The following is a 16424-nucleotide window of genomic DNA, read 5'->3' on the forward strand; positions in this document are numbered from 1 at the left end:
GTATTAGGTATTATAAGTAATCTAGAGATGATTTAAAGTATACGGGAGGATGTGCGTGGGTTATCGTGGATCAGGATCGAAAAAAATCATAATTTCTCTTACTAAGTAAGTTGGAACAGGTACATCCAGTATTATTTAGCGTCAGTTAGTCAAATGTTTGCCTTAGTGTATAGTATATATTTTACCTTTCTATGCATATAAAACGCTTAAGAACGTATGTTTCAGCACCGGACTCAGGAACGGAAGCTCTTGGGACTCAGGACAGATTGTCCCCGAGCGCGTTCTCCACCGTGCCAGGTTGATGTGGAGGATCAATAACCAAAACCCAATAATTAAACCACTGTGTTGCTTAGTAATAATTGTAGCTTTCATCGGGGCAGAGCCTTTCTCACTTTAACCTTTAAAATTGTTCCGATCGTTGACCGACGTAGCCTAACGCTTTTACAATGACCGATGGCGTTTCACCTCTTTCCGATCACTTTATTATTTCCACTTTATTTTCAATCGTATTCGTGATTATTCTCATGAACAGAAACACTGCGGATTCAGATCTCTGCCGCCAGATCCTAAGGTCCATCGCACTGAGACAGTTTAAACAAGGTCTGGGGTTCCGCTGGGTCCTAAGGTTCACCGCATTGAGACAGGCTGAATAAGGGACTTGAGCATCCGTGAATTTTGGTATCCGCGAGGGGTCCCAGAACCAATCCCTCGCGGATAAGGAGGGCAGACTGTATAGTTTTATAGTACTGTGGTAGCATTGATAGTGTTCTAATTTGTTCTGTATTTTGTTTCAATACACAATTTCATTTTTATACCTTTTTAACTATTTCCTTGAAACTTTGGCTAATTGAGACAGCCGCTTAATTAGGTCAAAATCTACTGGTCCCGATGTGTCCCAATTTACTGTAATCTACTGCATTAGTTTTGAGCCCTGACACATTCTTCGATAACTCAAGAGATTCTGCAGATGCCCGAGATCCAGAGTAACACATATAGATGCAGGAGGAACTCAGCAGGTCAGGCAGCATGTATGAAAAGGAATAAACGGATGACATTTGAGGCTGAGACCGTTTATCAGGACTCAACTCCATTCTACACTTTTGGCCCAGAGAAAGTTCCTCAGCACAAATTGTTGATTGTTTATTCCTTTGCATACATACTCTTTGACCTGGTGAGTTCCTCCGTCAATTTTGTGTGCATTGATCTACATTCATCTGTAAATTCAAGGGTTATAATTTATTTTCTACAAAGTGTTCACAGCAGTGAGAAACCATCAGTCAGGTACAGAATCTGTGTGCATTGTGATGAGAGGCATCAGAAGGCCAATCTACACAGGGCTGGAACGGTAGAAGACTTGGACAGAGGACAGAAAGGAGGAACGAGTGAACCTTGATGCAATAGGGAACTCAGAAAGGGGTATGAATGGTGAAAGGTTCCTAGGTGACACATACAATATTCCTTGGACAGTTTCCTCTACAATAACGATGTGGAAGTCAGCCAATGAAGAGCCCGATATAATTCAGTATTGACTATAAGACGTACGAACATAATTAGGTTATTTAGCCCATCAAGTCTGCTCCACCATTCCATCATGGCAGATTTATTATCCATCTCAACACTATTCTTTCTCCTCATTACCATCAAAGGATATGGTGATAAAGCAGGCGTATGGGATTGAGCGGGATCCGGGATCAACCACTATGGAATGGCAGAGCAGACTCAATGGCATGAATGGACTAATTCTGCTCCTTTGTCTTATGGTCTAACCTTTGATGCTCTGACTAATCAAGAACCTATCAACTTCCGCTTTAAATATACCCAATGGCTTGGCCTCCACAGCTGCCTGTGGCAATAAATTCCACAGATTCACCACCCTCTGGCTGAAGAAATTCCTCCCCATCTCTATTCTAAAGCAATGTCCTTGTATTCTGAGGCAGCATCCTCTGGTCCTGGACTCCCCCACCATAGAAAACATCTTCTCCATGACCACTCTATCTAGGCCTTTGAATATTCAATACGTTTCAATGAGATCGCTTTTCATTCTTCTAAACTCCAGCGAGTAGGCACCTAGACCAACAAACACTCCTCATACGTTAACCTTTTCATTCCTGGGTTCATTTTCATGAATCTCCTCTGCACCCTCTCCAATTCCAGCACATCCTTTCTTAGATAAGGAGCCCAAAACTGCTCACAATACTCCAAGTGAGACCTCACCAGTGTCTTATAAATACTCAGCATCATATCCTTATGCACATTCTCATCCTCTCAAAATTGATGCTAACATTGCCTTCCTCACCACCAACTCAACCTGCAAGTTAACCTTTCAAGAATTCTGTATAAAGACTCCCGTCCCTTTGCACCTCTGATTTCTGACTTTTCACCCATTTAGAAAAAGGTCTATGCCTTTATTCCTTCTGCCAAAGTGCATGACCATACACTTCTCCACACTACATTCTATCTGCCATTTTTTGTCCATTCTCTCAATTTGTCTTCCTTCTCTCCATTGTGAGACCCATTGTAGATTGGAGGAACACTTCATCAAGCACCTCTGCTCCATCTGCCAAAAATGGAACTTCCCAGTGGCAAACCATTTTGATTCTGATTCCCATTCCTGTTTTGACATGTCAGTGCATGGCCTCCTCTTGTGCCAAGAAGAGGCCACTGTCAGGGTAGAAAAACAACACCTTACATTTCGTCTAGATAGTCTTCAACCCAATGGCATGAATATCTATTTCTGTTTCTGGTACAAAAAAATTACCCTCCTCCTCTCTCTATTCCCTACTAATGAGTCGTGATGAAGGGTTTTGGACCTAAACTTCAACTGTACTCTTTTCCATAGATGCTCCTGGCCTGCTGAGTTCCTCCAGCATTTTGTGTGTGTTGCTCCTCCATCCTGAGAGTGGACTCTTTTGGCAGCAAACGGGAATGTGGGTAAGATAAAATCGGTTAGGAGAGGGAGGTGTAAATGGCTATCACCGACTTAACGGGCTGAAGGGCCTGCTTCCTGGCTGATCTCTATAAGCTTTAAATTTAAATCAAGCACTGGGGACGAGGAAACCTGAGAAACCAGATCAACTATAAATGGATGACAGTTCAACAGAGGCAAGTACTTAACTTTTTTTTTGCCTCGGCAGAACAGAGGTTCACTGAGAATTAAAAATTACAGTATCTTTATGTGTGATTGTGGTTAAATCTGTTTTGAATTCAGAGAGCACAATTTGTTCTCCTAGCAAGATAAAAACCAGATAGATTTATTGAGAGTCAGATACTGTGTGGGAAATGGATTAACTCCTCCTTTCCTGCAAACTGATTAACAAGAGATCTTTCACATCCACCTGCAAGGAGCAGAGATTAATGTCCGAGCTGATCCATGGACAGCCCTACCCACCATCAAGGACATCTTCAAGAGGTGGAGCCTTGAGGAGATGGCCTCCATCGTAAGAACCCTCACCATCTGGGACATGAAGAAAGAAGCTGCAGAAAGTTTTAAATCTAGTCAGCTCCATCTTGGGTACTAGCCTACAAAGTCCCCAGAACATCTTCAGGGAGCGGTGTCTCAGAAAGGCAGTGTCCATTATTAAGGACCTCCAGCACCCAGGGCATGCCCTTTTCTCACTGTTACCATCAGGTAGGAGATACAGAAGCCTGAAGGCACACACTCAGCAATTCAGGAACAGCTTCTTCCTCTCTGCCATCCGATTCCTAAATGGACATTGAATCTTTGGACACTACCTCACTTTTTAAAAAAAATATACAGTATTTCTGTTTTTGCACATTTTTAAAATCTATTCAATATATGTAATTGATTTACCTGTTTATTATTATGTTTTATTTTATTTATTATTTATTTTCTCTGCTAGATTATGTATTACATTGAACTGCTGCTGCTAAGTTAACAAATTTCATGTCACATGCCGGTGATAATAAACCTGATTCTGATTTCAGAATCAGGTTTAATAACATTGGCATATGTCATAAAATTTATTAACTTACCAGCAGCAGTGTTTTTTTTTATATATAGTCCAAAAGCAGAAATAATTTTATTTTTTTTAAAGTGAGGCAGTGTTCATGCGTTCAATGTTCATTTAGGAATCGGATGGCAGACGGGAAGAAGATGTTCCTGAATTGCTGAGTGTGTGCCTTCAGGCTTCTGTACCTCTTTCCTGATGGTAACAATAAGAGGGCATGTCCTGAGTGATGGGGGTCCTTAATAATGGACGCACCATTCCGAGGCACAGATGTTCTGGATATTATGGAGGCTAGTACCCAAGATGAAGCTATTTTCACAACTTTCTGTAGCTTCTTTCAATCCTGTGCAGTCGCTTGCCCCCCACCACCTCCATACGAGACAGTGAATGCTCTCCACAGTTCATCTATACAAGTTTGAGTGTCGTAGGTGACAAACCAAATCTCCACAAACTCCTAAATGAAATATAGCCGCTGCATCGATATGTTGGGACCGGGTTAGATCCTCAGAGATCTTGACACCTAGGAACTTCATTACTACCATCAGGGAGGAGGTACGGGAGATTGTCCCTCAATGTTTTAGGGACAGCTTCTTCCCCTCTGCCATCAGATTTCCAAACAATCCATGAGCACTTCCTATTTTGTACTATTTATTCTGTAACTTATAGTAATTATGTTTTTGCATTGTACGGTTGCCGCACAACAATAATTTTCATGTCATAGCCGATGAAAGCAAGTCGGAGGAGAATGGCGTGGAATTAATCCACACTGTGGCTGAGTTGGGCTGCCTGGCCTTTCTGTACTTTGTAAACATGTGCAGGTAACTACCTCACAGATGAGTGATGCTGGCATCGGAGAGGAGGTCGACAAGAATGATCCCGAGAAGAGGCGTTAACATATGAGGAGGGATCTCATTAAAACCTATTGAATACAGAGCGGCTGTGGAGAGGGTGTTTCCAATAGTAGGGGAGTCTAAGACCAGGGGCCACAGCCTCAGAATAAAAGGACATCCATTTAAAACAGAGATGAGGAGGAATTTTGTTAGTCAGAGGGTGGTGAATCTGTGGAATTTAATGCCTCAGACGGCCGTGGAGGCCAAGTCATTGGGTATATTTAAAGTGACGTTGGTAGTTTTTTGATGTCAGGTCATCAAAGGTCACGGGGAGAAGATAGGAGAATGGGGTTGAGAGGGAAAATAAGAACCCCATGACTGAATGGTGGAGCAGACTTGATGGGCTGAAGGGCCTGATTCTGAACCCATGTCTCTTTGGTATTATTATCTTGTATGTCCAATGCTTCTGGGTGAGCTATCTGTGGGCACGTGTACTTGCACAATTTCTAATCATACCGATGGAATGCAATGGCTTATGATAAAGCAACAGTTGGACATATTAACATATTGAGAGTGAACAGATGGCTGGCAAATGTCAAAAGCATTCATGATAATATACACCAAATCCTTAACTTTGTTTATGCATTTTTACATTGGAGTTCAAAATATTGCTTTTATTTTGTCCTGTAATTAATCTCAAGGTAGCACATGCATTGAGATTAGGGCTAGGGTCATCACAAAGGGCATGTCCTCGTCCCAATGCTACCATCAAGGGGCCTGAAGACACACACACACACACACAATGATTCAGGAACAGCTTCTTCCCCTCCACTATCAGATTTGCATTTCACTTACAAAGTTTAAAGTAATTTTATTATCAAAGTACATACAGTATATGTCACCATATACAACATGTAGATTTGTTTCCTTGCAGGCATACACAGTAAATTCAAGAACCATAGTAGAATCAATGAAAGACCGGGCCCAACAGAACAGACAAACACCCAATGTGCAAAACACAGCAAAGTACTCAAATACAAATAATAATAATAAATAAATAAGCAATAAATATTGGGAACATGAGATGAAGAATCTTTGAAAGACAGTCCATAGGTTGTGGGAACAGTTCAGTGCTGGGGCGAGAGAAGCTGAGTGTAGTTATTCCCTCCAGTTCAACATTGATGATTGAGGGGTAATAACTGTTCCTGAACCTGGTGGTGTGTGTCCTGAGGCTCCTGTATCTTTTCCCTGATGACAGCAGTGAGAAGAGAAGATGACCTGAGTGGGGGTCTTGATGATGGATGTAGCTTTCCTGCGACAACATTCACCTTCCACCCGTTATTATAACTTTGAAACATCCAGTCTACAGACAAATCTGCCTCCTGTGATCACTGTTACACATACCACTAATTCTGACATTTGCCACATCAAATATTACTTAGATTTAAGATTGTTTAATGTCAGTTCCAGTACACACATAAAAAAGAACAAAGGAATAATTGTTTTCCTGAATCTGATACAGATACTATCAGCTGCTGCAGACTATTTCAAGTTTATACTTGCTGCTGCACTGCGAAATTTCTTCCAGGGATGCTGACCCGAAAGAAGTTTAAATCTCTTCTACGGGAGTTCAGTGAATCCCTCTCTCAGTGTTTCCCCACTGTGAACTCTGCTGCCCCTCACACCTTCTAGATAGCCTACCTCCTCTCCCAACTTTTTATTCTGGCTTCTTCTCCTGCTCCTTTCCAGTCTTAAAAAGGGTCCCACAGCCCGAAACAACCACTGTTTATTCCTTTCCATAGATGCTGCCCGACCTGCTGGGTTTGTCCTGCATTTTGTGTGTTGCTCCAGATTTCCAGCATCTGCAGAATCCCTCGTGATTTTATTTGCTATTTCTTAGCTCAATCGTCATAGGTTCGAAAGAGCAAGGGTTCCCAACCTTTTTTATGCCATGGAGATTTGTCATTAACCCAGGACCCCAGGCAGGGACAGGAGGCTGCAGACACAGAAACCTGGAGCAATCAGGGACCTGCTGAAGGACGGCAACAGGCCCCATTAACTCCAGATCTACATGTTAGTTCCTCAGGATTTATTAATTTTCCAGCTCATTAACCTAACAGTATCCCCTTCTGCACACATATTAATATGAATTTATTTTCCTTGCTCGTTTGGACCACATCTTTGGTGCCAATGCAGATTAATTTATGTTTCACAGGTACATTGAAGCCTTTCATTAATTCAAAGACTCTTCATCTCATGCCCTCAATATTTACTGCTTATTTATTTATCTTTTGGGATTTGCACAGTTTATTGTCTTTTGTACATGGGTCACTTGTGTGCAAGAATTTCATTGATTCTGTTGCATTTACTGTGAATGCCTGCAAGAAAACAACACTCAGGGTTGTACCTAGTGGCGTATATGTACTTTGATCATAAATTTATTTTGAACTTTGAACATATAGTGAAATGCATCATTTGCATTAACAACCAACACAACCCAAGAATGTGCAGTATCTCCAGCAGGATTGTTGTGCTTTCCATTAAGTCAGACACAAAGGGTTTATTTAATCTCAGCATTATCTCAACATTCCCCATAAAATGTTAAAATGCCTCCATCTGAAAAGAAGCTGTTTGTTATTGTTCGTCATTTCTATAAAGATCCTTACAGTAACATTTTTATTTTCTGCCAGTTTATTCTCATGAGGCACATTGACCTTCACAAATCAGCGTACAGCATACAGGAGACGGGATGCTATGTTGCAGGTGTATGAGCTGTTGCTGAGGCTTAATTTGGAGTATTGCGTGCAGTTTTGGCCACCTATCAACAGGAAAGATGAAAGTAACGTTGAAAGAGTACAGAGACAATTCACAAGGATGTTGTCAGTTCTGGAGGACGTGAGTTACAAGGAAAGCTGGAATAAGTTAGGACTTTATTTCCTGGAATGTAGAAGATTGAGGGGAGACTTGATAGAGGTATACAAAATTATAAGGGGTATAAGTAGGGTAAATACAGGCTTTTTCCACTGAGGTTGAATGGAACTACAAGCAGAGGTCATGGGTTAAGGGTGAAAGGTAAAGATTTTAAGGGGAACATGAAGGGAAACTTCTTCACTGAGGGTGGTGAGAATGTGGAATGAGCTGCCAGCACAAGTGGTGCATGCAAACTCGATTCCAACGTTAAAAGAGCAGTTTGGATAGGTACATGGACGGTAGGGATATGGAGGGCTGTGGTCCGGGTTCAGATCAATGGGAGCTGGCAGTTTAAATGGTTCAGCACAGACGAAATGAGCCAGAGGGCTTGTTTCTGCACAGTACTTGTCTATAACTCTAATTTTTACAACCACCCTAAGCCTCAAGAATGCTTTAGTTTTGTCCTGGCTTTTTCTTTTGTGAGTTATCTGGCAGTGTGTTTGTGTTTTAAAGAGATGTATATCTATAGCAACTCAAGTGCTCTTTCTGTAAATGAGCCACTTTAACAGAAAAATTACAACAATGTCGTCGGGATCTGAGGACTTGAGTTATAGGGAAAGGTTGAATAGGTGAGGACTTTACTCCCTTGTGTTTAGGAGAATGAGAGGAGATCTTATAAAGGTATATAAAATCATGAAGGCTATAGATAAAGTGGTGGGATAGAGATACGTCTCAACCAAAGGAGGTGTAAGGTGCTCCTTCCCTCCGCTAGCCTGCAGTCACCCTTGGGCAAGGTGTAGCACCTGCTTAGCCCCCGATCAGGGTCATGTGAAGCCATGGGAGGTGGTGGTGGATGGTTGTTTGAGCAGCTGGAGCAAATCACAAGTCCTGGTTATGCGGCCACTGACACCAGGCAGACAATCTCTGAAGAGTATTGTCACCTGTTTTGTAAAGTCACCGCCCAGGAGGCAGCAATGGCAAACCACACCTGTAGAAAAATATGTCTAAAACAAAGAAATCTGCAGATGATGGAAATTCAAGCAACACACACAAAATGCTGGTGGAACACAGCAGGCCAGGCAGCATCTACAGAAAGAAGCACAGTCGACGTTTCGGGCTGAGACCCTTCGTTAGGACTAACTGAAAGGAAAGTCAGAAAGAGATTTGAAAGTGGGAGGGGGAGGGGAAGATCTGAAACAATAGGAGAAGACAGAAGGGGGAGGATGAAGCTAAGAGCTGGAAAGTTGATTGGCAAAAGGGGTAGAGCTGGAGGAGGAGTACCACCATGGGACGGAATTCTCCAGCTCAGGATCCCTCGCATTAGGGTTAAGGTTAGGATTGGGGTGGGGGGGGATGTCAGAGGTAGTTTCTTTTTTAAACAGAGTGGCGGGTTTGTGGAATGCCCTGCCAAGAGTGTTGGCAGAGGCAGATAATCTTGGATAGAAAATCTTCGATAGGCACATCTATGATAGAGAAATGGAGGGCAGTGTGGGAGGGAAGGGTTAGACTGATCTTGGAGTAGGTCAACACAACATTGTGGGCCAAAGGGCCTGTACTGTGCTGTAGTATTATATGTTATCCCCAATTATATGTTGTCCTGCCTCCATCTGGAAGAAAGGTACTACTACTCTAACTAGCCTTTTCTTTTTTTTTATCTTTCTAAGAAGACCCTAACAGTTTTTAAAATTTTCCTTTAAAATTTTTCACCAGTTTATTCTTGTACACCATTTTCTCTTCATCAAATTCTCGGTAATCCTTCGTCAAATTTTAAAACCATTTTTTTTTCCTGGCAGATTTATAAATCACTTTCTTTCATGTTTTAGCCCCGTTGTGCTTTGCACCCTAAAAAAAAATGCATAATTGTAACAAATCATGTAATATTTCCTTAAATGCCAGCCACCTTACAAAGAAAATAAATTTACTAGGATGGTGTTGGGATTTGAGGACCTGGGTCCTCAAAGGTTGAATAGGTTAGGACTTTATTCCTTAGAGTGTAAGAGTATGAGGAATTTGTTGTTTTGTAACTTTAAAATTTTAAACTAATTTAAAGGAAGACAAATTTAAAGGAGTTCAAAACATGAGTCTAACTTTGCATTTACTTTAAGCGAGTCGTGCACGTATCACGCGACAGTGTGATGACATATGTGATTCATGTATTTATGCATATAACCTGTAATTATTTAAATGAACAAGAATGATTAATCAACATACATTACTCATATTACTGAAATATTAAATACACAACAGAACTGTACTGTTCTATGCTTTGTGTGAAATATCTGCCCCTCACTGACCGTCCCCGCCACAGGATACGCTTATCCCTCATTCACCTTGCCAAAGCTTAAATGTTTGAAATGCAGAGCTGGAAAAGATTAGGCCAACCACGAGCAGCTAAAATTCCCTCTTCCTTTATTGGGACTCGAGTGACGACATTAATCTCCCAGGCGGAGTATCATCCCGAGGTTAAAAGAGTTACAGCTTAAATTCTCAATGCATTTTGCTGTTATTGTCAGGATCTCTCTCCCAGCAGGTCTGCAACAAGCAACTCCCCCCCCCCCCACCCCCCAATCTGGCCTCTTGCTTTGCTCACACCAGCTGCAAGACTTGCTCTGTGACACAATACTTGTTTTTTTAATATAAATGCAGTTCACTCAGAACGACAGGTGCACAGCAGCAAACTGCCGCTATTTGGATTTGCAAGGCGCCACATGCAGAAAGAAAAAGTCTTCCCCCTGGTTTTCCATTACCTCATCGGAAAGCTATGCAGAGAGGCGCTTGATTTCAGGGCGGGTTTCGGGGGTGGGGGGGGAGAGGATAAAAGAGCAGAGGGAGACACGGAGACGGAAACTCAGCTGCCAGCACTCCATCTGCTCTATAAGAGCTAGGAGCAGAATTAGGCCATTCAGCCCTTCTAGACTTCTCTGCCATTCCATCATGGCTGATTTATTATCCCTCTCAACCCCATTCTCCTGCATTTTCCCTGTAGCCATTGGTGCCCTGACTCATCAAGAACCTACCAATCTCCGCATTAAATATACCCAATGAATTAGCCCCCACTGCCGCCTGTGGCAATGAATTCCACTGATTCACTACCCTCTGGCTGAAGAAATTCCTCCTCATCTCTAATCTGAATGAACGTCTCTCTATTCTGAGGCTGTGTCCTCTGGTCCTAGACTCCCCCACCACTGGAGACATCCTCTCCACATTCACTCTTTTCGATACCAGAAAGATTTTAATGGGATTTCTCCCCCACCACCCCATTCTTCTAAACTCCAGTGTGTACGGGCCCAAAGCCATCAAACGCTCCTCATACATTAACCCTTTCATTCCTGGGAATCATTCTCATGAACGCCCTCTTGACCCTCTCCAATAGCAGCACATCCTTTCTTAGATACATGGTCCAAAACTGCTTACAATACTTCCAGTGCAGTATGGCGAATGCCTTATAAAGCCTCAGCGTCACATCCGCCCAGTGATGCTCCTCTCTCATTGACTCACCATACATTTTGCCCTCATCGGACAGGATGATCTTCCGCCTGCCGCAGGGAGGGTAGATGGCCAGCGCCTCCTGGAAGCTCTGCTCGATGTCCGGACTCCACACCCCCTCCGCGTCGTTGTCCATCGGCTTATCGGCAGAGTCGGTCATCCTGTCCGGATCTTCGGCAGGACTCTCGCTGCCGCTCCAGTTGTTGGAATCTATGGCGACGCCGGATCTCCCCAAGCCTTAGGCCTGGAGCCCAACTAAGAGAAAATCTGCAGAGAAATCAGAAACAGAAGTTACATTTTAATAAAGGCCAGACTTATGCATTCAGTTCCTAAACAAATATGCGAAAAATTCCAGTCAGCTCAGGCACTCAAGTGTATATACAGTGGTGCTAGAAAGTTTGTGAGCCCTGTGGAAATTGTCTCTACTTCTGCATAACTATGACCTAAAACGTGATCAGATTTTCATGCAAGAGGACCAATTAAATAAATAACACAAAAACATTACACTTGTTCATTTCTTTATTGAGAAAAATGATCCAATATTTCATGTATTTGTTGAAAAAAGTATGTGAACCTCTGGGCTAATGCCTTCTACAAAGCTATTTGGAGTCAGATGTTCCAAGCAATGAGATGAGATTGGAGGTGTGGGTTGTAGAGGTGCTCTGCCCTATAAAAAAGACACACAAAGTCAGGTTACTGACAGAGTCTGCTCTTCTCAAGAAAGATCTGTTTTTTGTGCACCATGCCTCGATCACAACAACTTTCAGAGGACCTAAGAAGAAGAATTGTAGAGATACGTGAAGCTGGAAAAGGCCACAAAAGCATTTCTAAAGACCTGAGTGTTCATCAGTCCACAGAAAGAGAAATTGTGTATAAATGTAGGAAACTCACTTCAGTTGCTACTCTCCCCAGGAGTGGGCATCCTGCAAAGATCACACCAAGAGTACAATGTGTGATGCTGAAGCAGGTGAAAAAGAACCCAAAGGTAACAGCGAAAGACCTGCAGAAATCTCTAGAACTTACTGAAATCTCTGTTCATGTGTCCACTGTGAGAAAAACACTGAACAAGAATGGTGCTCATGGAAGGAACCATAGGGGAAACTGCTTTAAAAAAAACACATTGCTGCACGTCTCATGCCAACTGTGAAGCACAGTGGAAGGATCATCATGGTTTGGGGCTGCTTTGCTGCCTCAGGGCCTAGACAGCTCGCAATCGTTGAGGGAACAATGAATTCAAAATTGCATCAAGACATTTTACAGGAGAACGTCAGGGTAGCAATCCATCACCTGAAGCTTAATAGAATTTGGATGATGCAACAAAACAATGATCCGAAAGACGAGAGTAAATCAACAACAGAGTTGTTCAAAAAGAAGAAAACTTGTCTTTTGCAAAGTCCTGACTTTAATCCTCTAGAAACGTAGAAGGATCTGAAGGAAGCTGTTGATGCAAGGAAGCCCACCAGCATTCCAGAATTGAAACAGTTTTGTAAGGAGGAATGGCCTCAAATTTCTCTAAGCTGATTGTGCAGGGCTGATCAATAGTTACCAGAAACATTTGGGTGAAGTTATTGCTGTACAGGAGTGTCAAACCAGTTACTGAAGGCAAAAGTTCACATACTTCTTCCCACAAATACATATAATATTGGATCATTTTATTCAATAAATAAATTAATGAGCATAATGCTTTTCTGTGTTATTTATTTAATTAGATTCTCTATCTAGTTTCAGGATTTACTTGAAGATCTGATCACATTTTTGGTCGTATTTATGCAGAAATAAAGAAAAATCTACAGGATTCACAAACGTTGTAGCACCACTGTAACAACAAGATGCCAAAGAAACTGTATACAGTTCTGACCACCCCACTATAGGAAGAATGTTGAGACTTTGGAGAGGGTGCAGAAGAGGTTGATCAGAATGTTGCCTAGATTACAGGGTGTGTGCTATCACAAGAGGTTGGAAAAACTTGGTGTTTTCTCTGAAGCAGAGGGGAGATCTGATAGAGGTTTATAAAATTATGAGAGGCACAGACAGAGTAGGGAGACAGTATCTTTTTCCCAGGGTTGATTTAAGTTGAGGTGGGGGGGGGGGGAGGTAACTTCAAAGGAGATGCAAAGGGCAAGTATTTTTTTATTCAGAGAGTGGTGTGTGCCTGGAATGCACTGCCCAGGGTGGTGATAGAGGCAGAAACGTTAAGAGACTTTAAGAGACGTTTAGATAGGCACGTGGATTTGAGAGAAATGGAAGGATATGGCAATGTGTAGGCAGAAGAGGCTAGTTTACGGGCTATTGATACTAATTTAGTTGGTTTGGCACAGCACGGTGGGCGAAAGCGCCTGTTCCCATGCTGTAGTGTTCAATGATCTATGGTCTAAATCATTAACACAGCAGAGTACCGGCCCTTCGGCCTAACCAGTCCATGCCCACCAAGATTCCTATCTGAGAGGATTTTACCGGAGTTATTGGGAGAGGTTGGACAGGCTGATGAGACTTTAATCAACAGAGTGTGTGAGAGGATAAGGGGTCAGGCTCAACTGGTCCATGGTGAACAAAATGCCCCGCCCGAGCTAGTCCCATTTACCCATGTTTCTAAACCTTTGCAACAGTTATTGTACCTGCAATGACTTCTTATTTATGTAGAGAAACAGCACACAACAGGCTCTTTAAGCCGTGATGCCCAGTAGCCACCGATTTAACCCTAGCCTAATAGAGGACAATTTACAATGACCAATTCACCTACTAACTGGTACATCTTTAAACTGTGGGAGGAAACTGGAGAATGTTCTGAGAGATGTTCGAAGTTAAATATTGAAGCAGAGGAGTTTCAGACCTGTCCACCCAAACTTGGAGCGCGGTTTGATCCAGCTAAGAGCCGCGCCAATTTGGAAAGATCGAGTACGGGCTAAAAGCAACCCAGAGTGAATCACTGCGGCGAGGCTCAACCCCGAATTCGGGGGACGACCCAGTGCTCGGACAATTTAAATGCTGAGTCAGACTGACTAGAAAGGCAGGAAGTGGGACCAGAAGAGAGGGTCAAGTTGGTTCTAATCTGCAACATTTTACTCTGCTCTCCTCACTGAGGCTGTGAGCCTGCTCTGGCTGCTGTGTGCTTCATGTCTGCAAGCTTCACGAGAATTTCCCCCGCTATACAATAAACTGAGACCGAGGCTCTGGGCTTACTCCAGCTGCTCCAGGATTGGGGTCGATGGACTCAATTTGGTTCGGAATACTGTTGCTTGCTTCTGTTGTTTGCATAGTTTGTGTTTTTTTCCTCTTTCTCTGTGCATTGGGTGTTGGGACTTTTTTTAAAAACTTGGATTCTTTCAGATTTCTTGCTTTGTGGCTGCCTGTACGTAGGTGAATCTCAAGGTTGTATATCGACGCATACTTTGATTATAAATGTACTTTGATCTTTGAACCCAGTGGAAATTCACACAGTCACAGGGAGAATTTACAAACTCCTTACAGGCAGCATTGGTATTGGGCTCCAAAACACTCTGAGCTGTAATAGCGTTGTGGCATCCGCTACACTACCAAGCAGCCTTCTGGCAGCCCATTCTAAATACATCCACCCTCTGCGTTATTAAAAAATGTTGTGTTGATAATAACAAACACTTGCCCCTCAAGTCCCTCTTAAATCTTTCCCCTCTTGCCATGACCTTGTATCAACATAATCCTCTTGAAGGGTATTAAATCACGGTAAGGAGAATGCACACAGTCTTTTTCCCAGGGTTCAGGAATCACAAAACAGAGTGCAGGGGTCTAAGCTGCGAGGGGAAAGATTTAAGAGGAATGTGAGGGACGACTCTGCAAGAAGACCTCAACCCTACCGTGGTTTGGAGGCTTGCGCACCTCAATGACCCGGAGCACTGTGATGGCTGGAGTCAGGGCTTTAGGCTTTGGCAAAACTTTACTAAAGAGGTCAAAAGGGTAGAGGTCAGACCAAGAGTGGTCCACCAGTCCTCCAGGTTCTGGGGTTCAGCTCAGGTCTGGTCAAACAAAACTGTTACGGAGACAGCAATGGAGTCTCCTTCTATAGCTGTGTGCAACAGTATTCTTGAGTCTCCACCCGGGACTTGTGACTGACAGTGGTGAAAAACAGAGGGGAAGCTACTGACACGATGAAGGAAGCCCTGAACGTGCCAGAGATGGAGGCACTTCACTGCTGCCCAAAATGCCAGTGGCATAACAGGCAGTAAGTGGTGAGCAACATTTTCACACAGAGGGTGGTCAGTATATGGAACGAGCTGAGGCAGGTACATTAACAACAATTCGAAGGTCTCAGCCCAAAATATCGGTTTTATTCCTCTTCATAGATTCTGCCTGACTTGCTAAGCTCCTTTAACAGTTTGTGTTTTGCTCAAGATTTCCAGCATTTGCAAAATCTCGTGTTGAAATTTCATTAGCTTAATGAGTATGGTAAAACATGGTAGGCCCAAGGGCCTAATCCTGATCCTCATTCGTCCCAGTAATGAACCTGCATATTAGGCTACCACGTGAATGTGTGCCTCTACTATGTCCAACCCATAATCACCCTCTACCGCACATACAGACCACTATTCTCTCTTAAGTTGCATGGGTGCACAACAGTGTAATAACTGAAATGCTCCCATGCACATATCCTTTGTGGCCACACAGCTAAAATTTTCTTTTATATTATGTTTTATTAAAAGTGTCGTGCAGTTTTCAGAATATGTAAAAATTTCCCACTCAAAGCAATGATTGGTCTGCACAGCTGTAAAAAAGAGGGAATGTTGGATCAGATGATGAAGGATATGATTCCATCAGTCAGGGCATTGAGTGTAGGATTTGGGACATTATGTTGCAGTTGTACAAGTCACTGGTGAGACCGCACTTTAAAGTTCAAAGTATATACACATTACCGCATACAGCCCTGGATTCAGGATTTTGTGGGCATTCACCGCAAGTACAAAGAAACACAACAGAATCAGTAAATGACTACACAAAACAAGACAGACAAATGCCAATGTAAAAAAGACAACAGACTATGCAAATATAGAAGAGAAAAATAAATAATAAAGGAGCAATAAATATGAGATGAAGAGTCCATGAAAGTGAGTCCACAGGGTGTGGGAACAGTTCGTTGCTGAGGTGACTGGAGTTATCCCCTCTGGTTCAGGAGCCTGATGTTGAAGAGTAGTAACTGTTCCTGAAGCTGGTGGCATGGGACATAACACTCTTGTAACCTTCCTGATGGCAGCAGTGAGAA

The 16424-nt window shown here is 42.7% G+C and overlaps 1 protein-coding gene across 5 annotated transcripts in view; it reads right to left on the reverse strand.

The window, feature by feature from the left end:
- tead1a (TEA domain family member 1a) overlaps positions 1 to 16424 on the reverse strand; it is a 285818-nt gene that overhangs the window by 149021 nt on the left and 120373 nt on the right. For all 5 annotated transcript variants that reach the window (XM_073049920.1, XM_073049917.1, XM_073049919.1 and 2 more), the window contains exon 3: positions 11207 to 11461. In XM_073049920.1, coding sequence (XP_072906021.1) covers positions 11207 to 11354 — 148 coding nt within the window. In that variant the 5' untranslated portion in view covers positions 11355 to 11461. The remainder of the gene's footprint in view (positions 1 to 11206; positions 11462 to 16424) is intronic.

The sequence above is a fragment of the Hemitrygon akajei genome, chromosome 6 (assembly GCF_048418815.1).
Source record: "Hemitrygon akajei chromosome 6, sHemAka1.3, whole genome shotgun sequence".
Taxonomy (NCBI): domain Eukaryota; kingdom Metazoa; phylum Chordata; class Chondrichthyes; order Myliobatiformes; family Dasyatidae; genus Hemitrygon; species Hemitrygon akajei.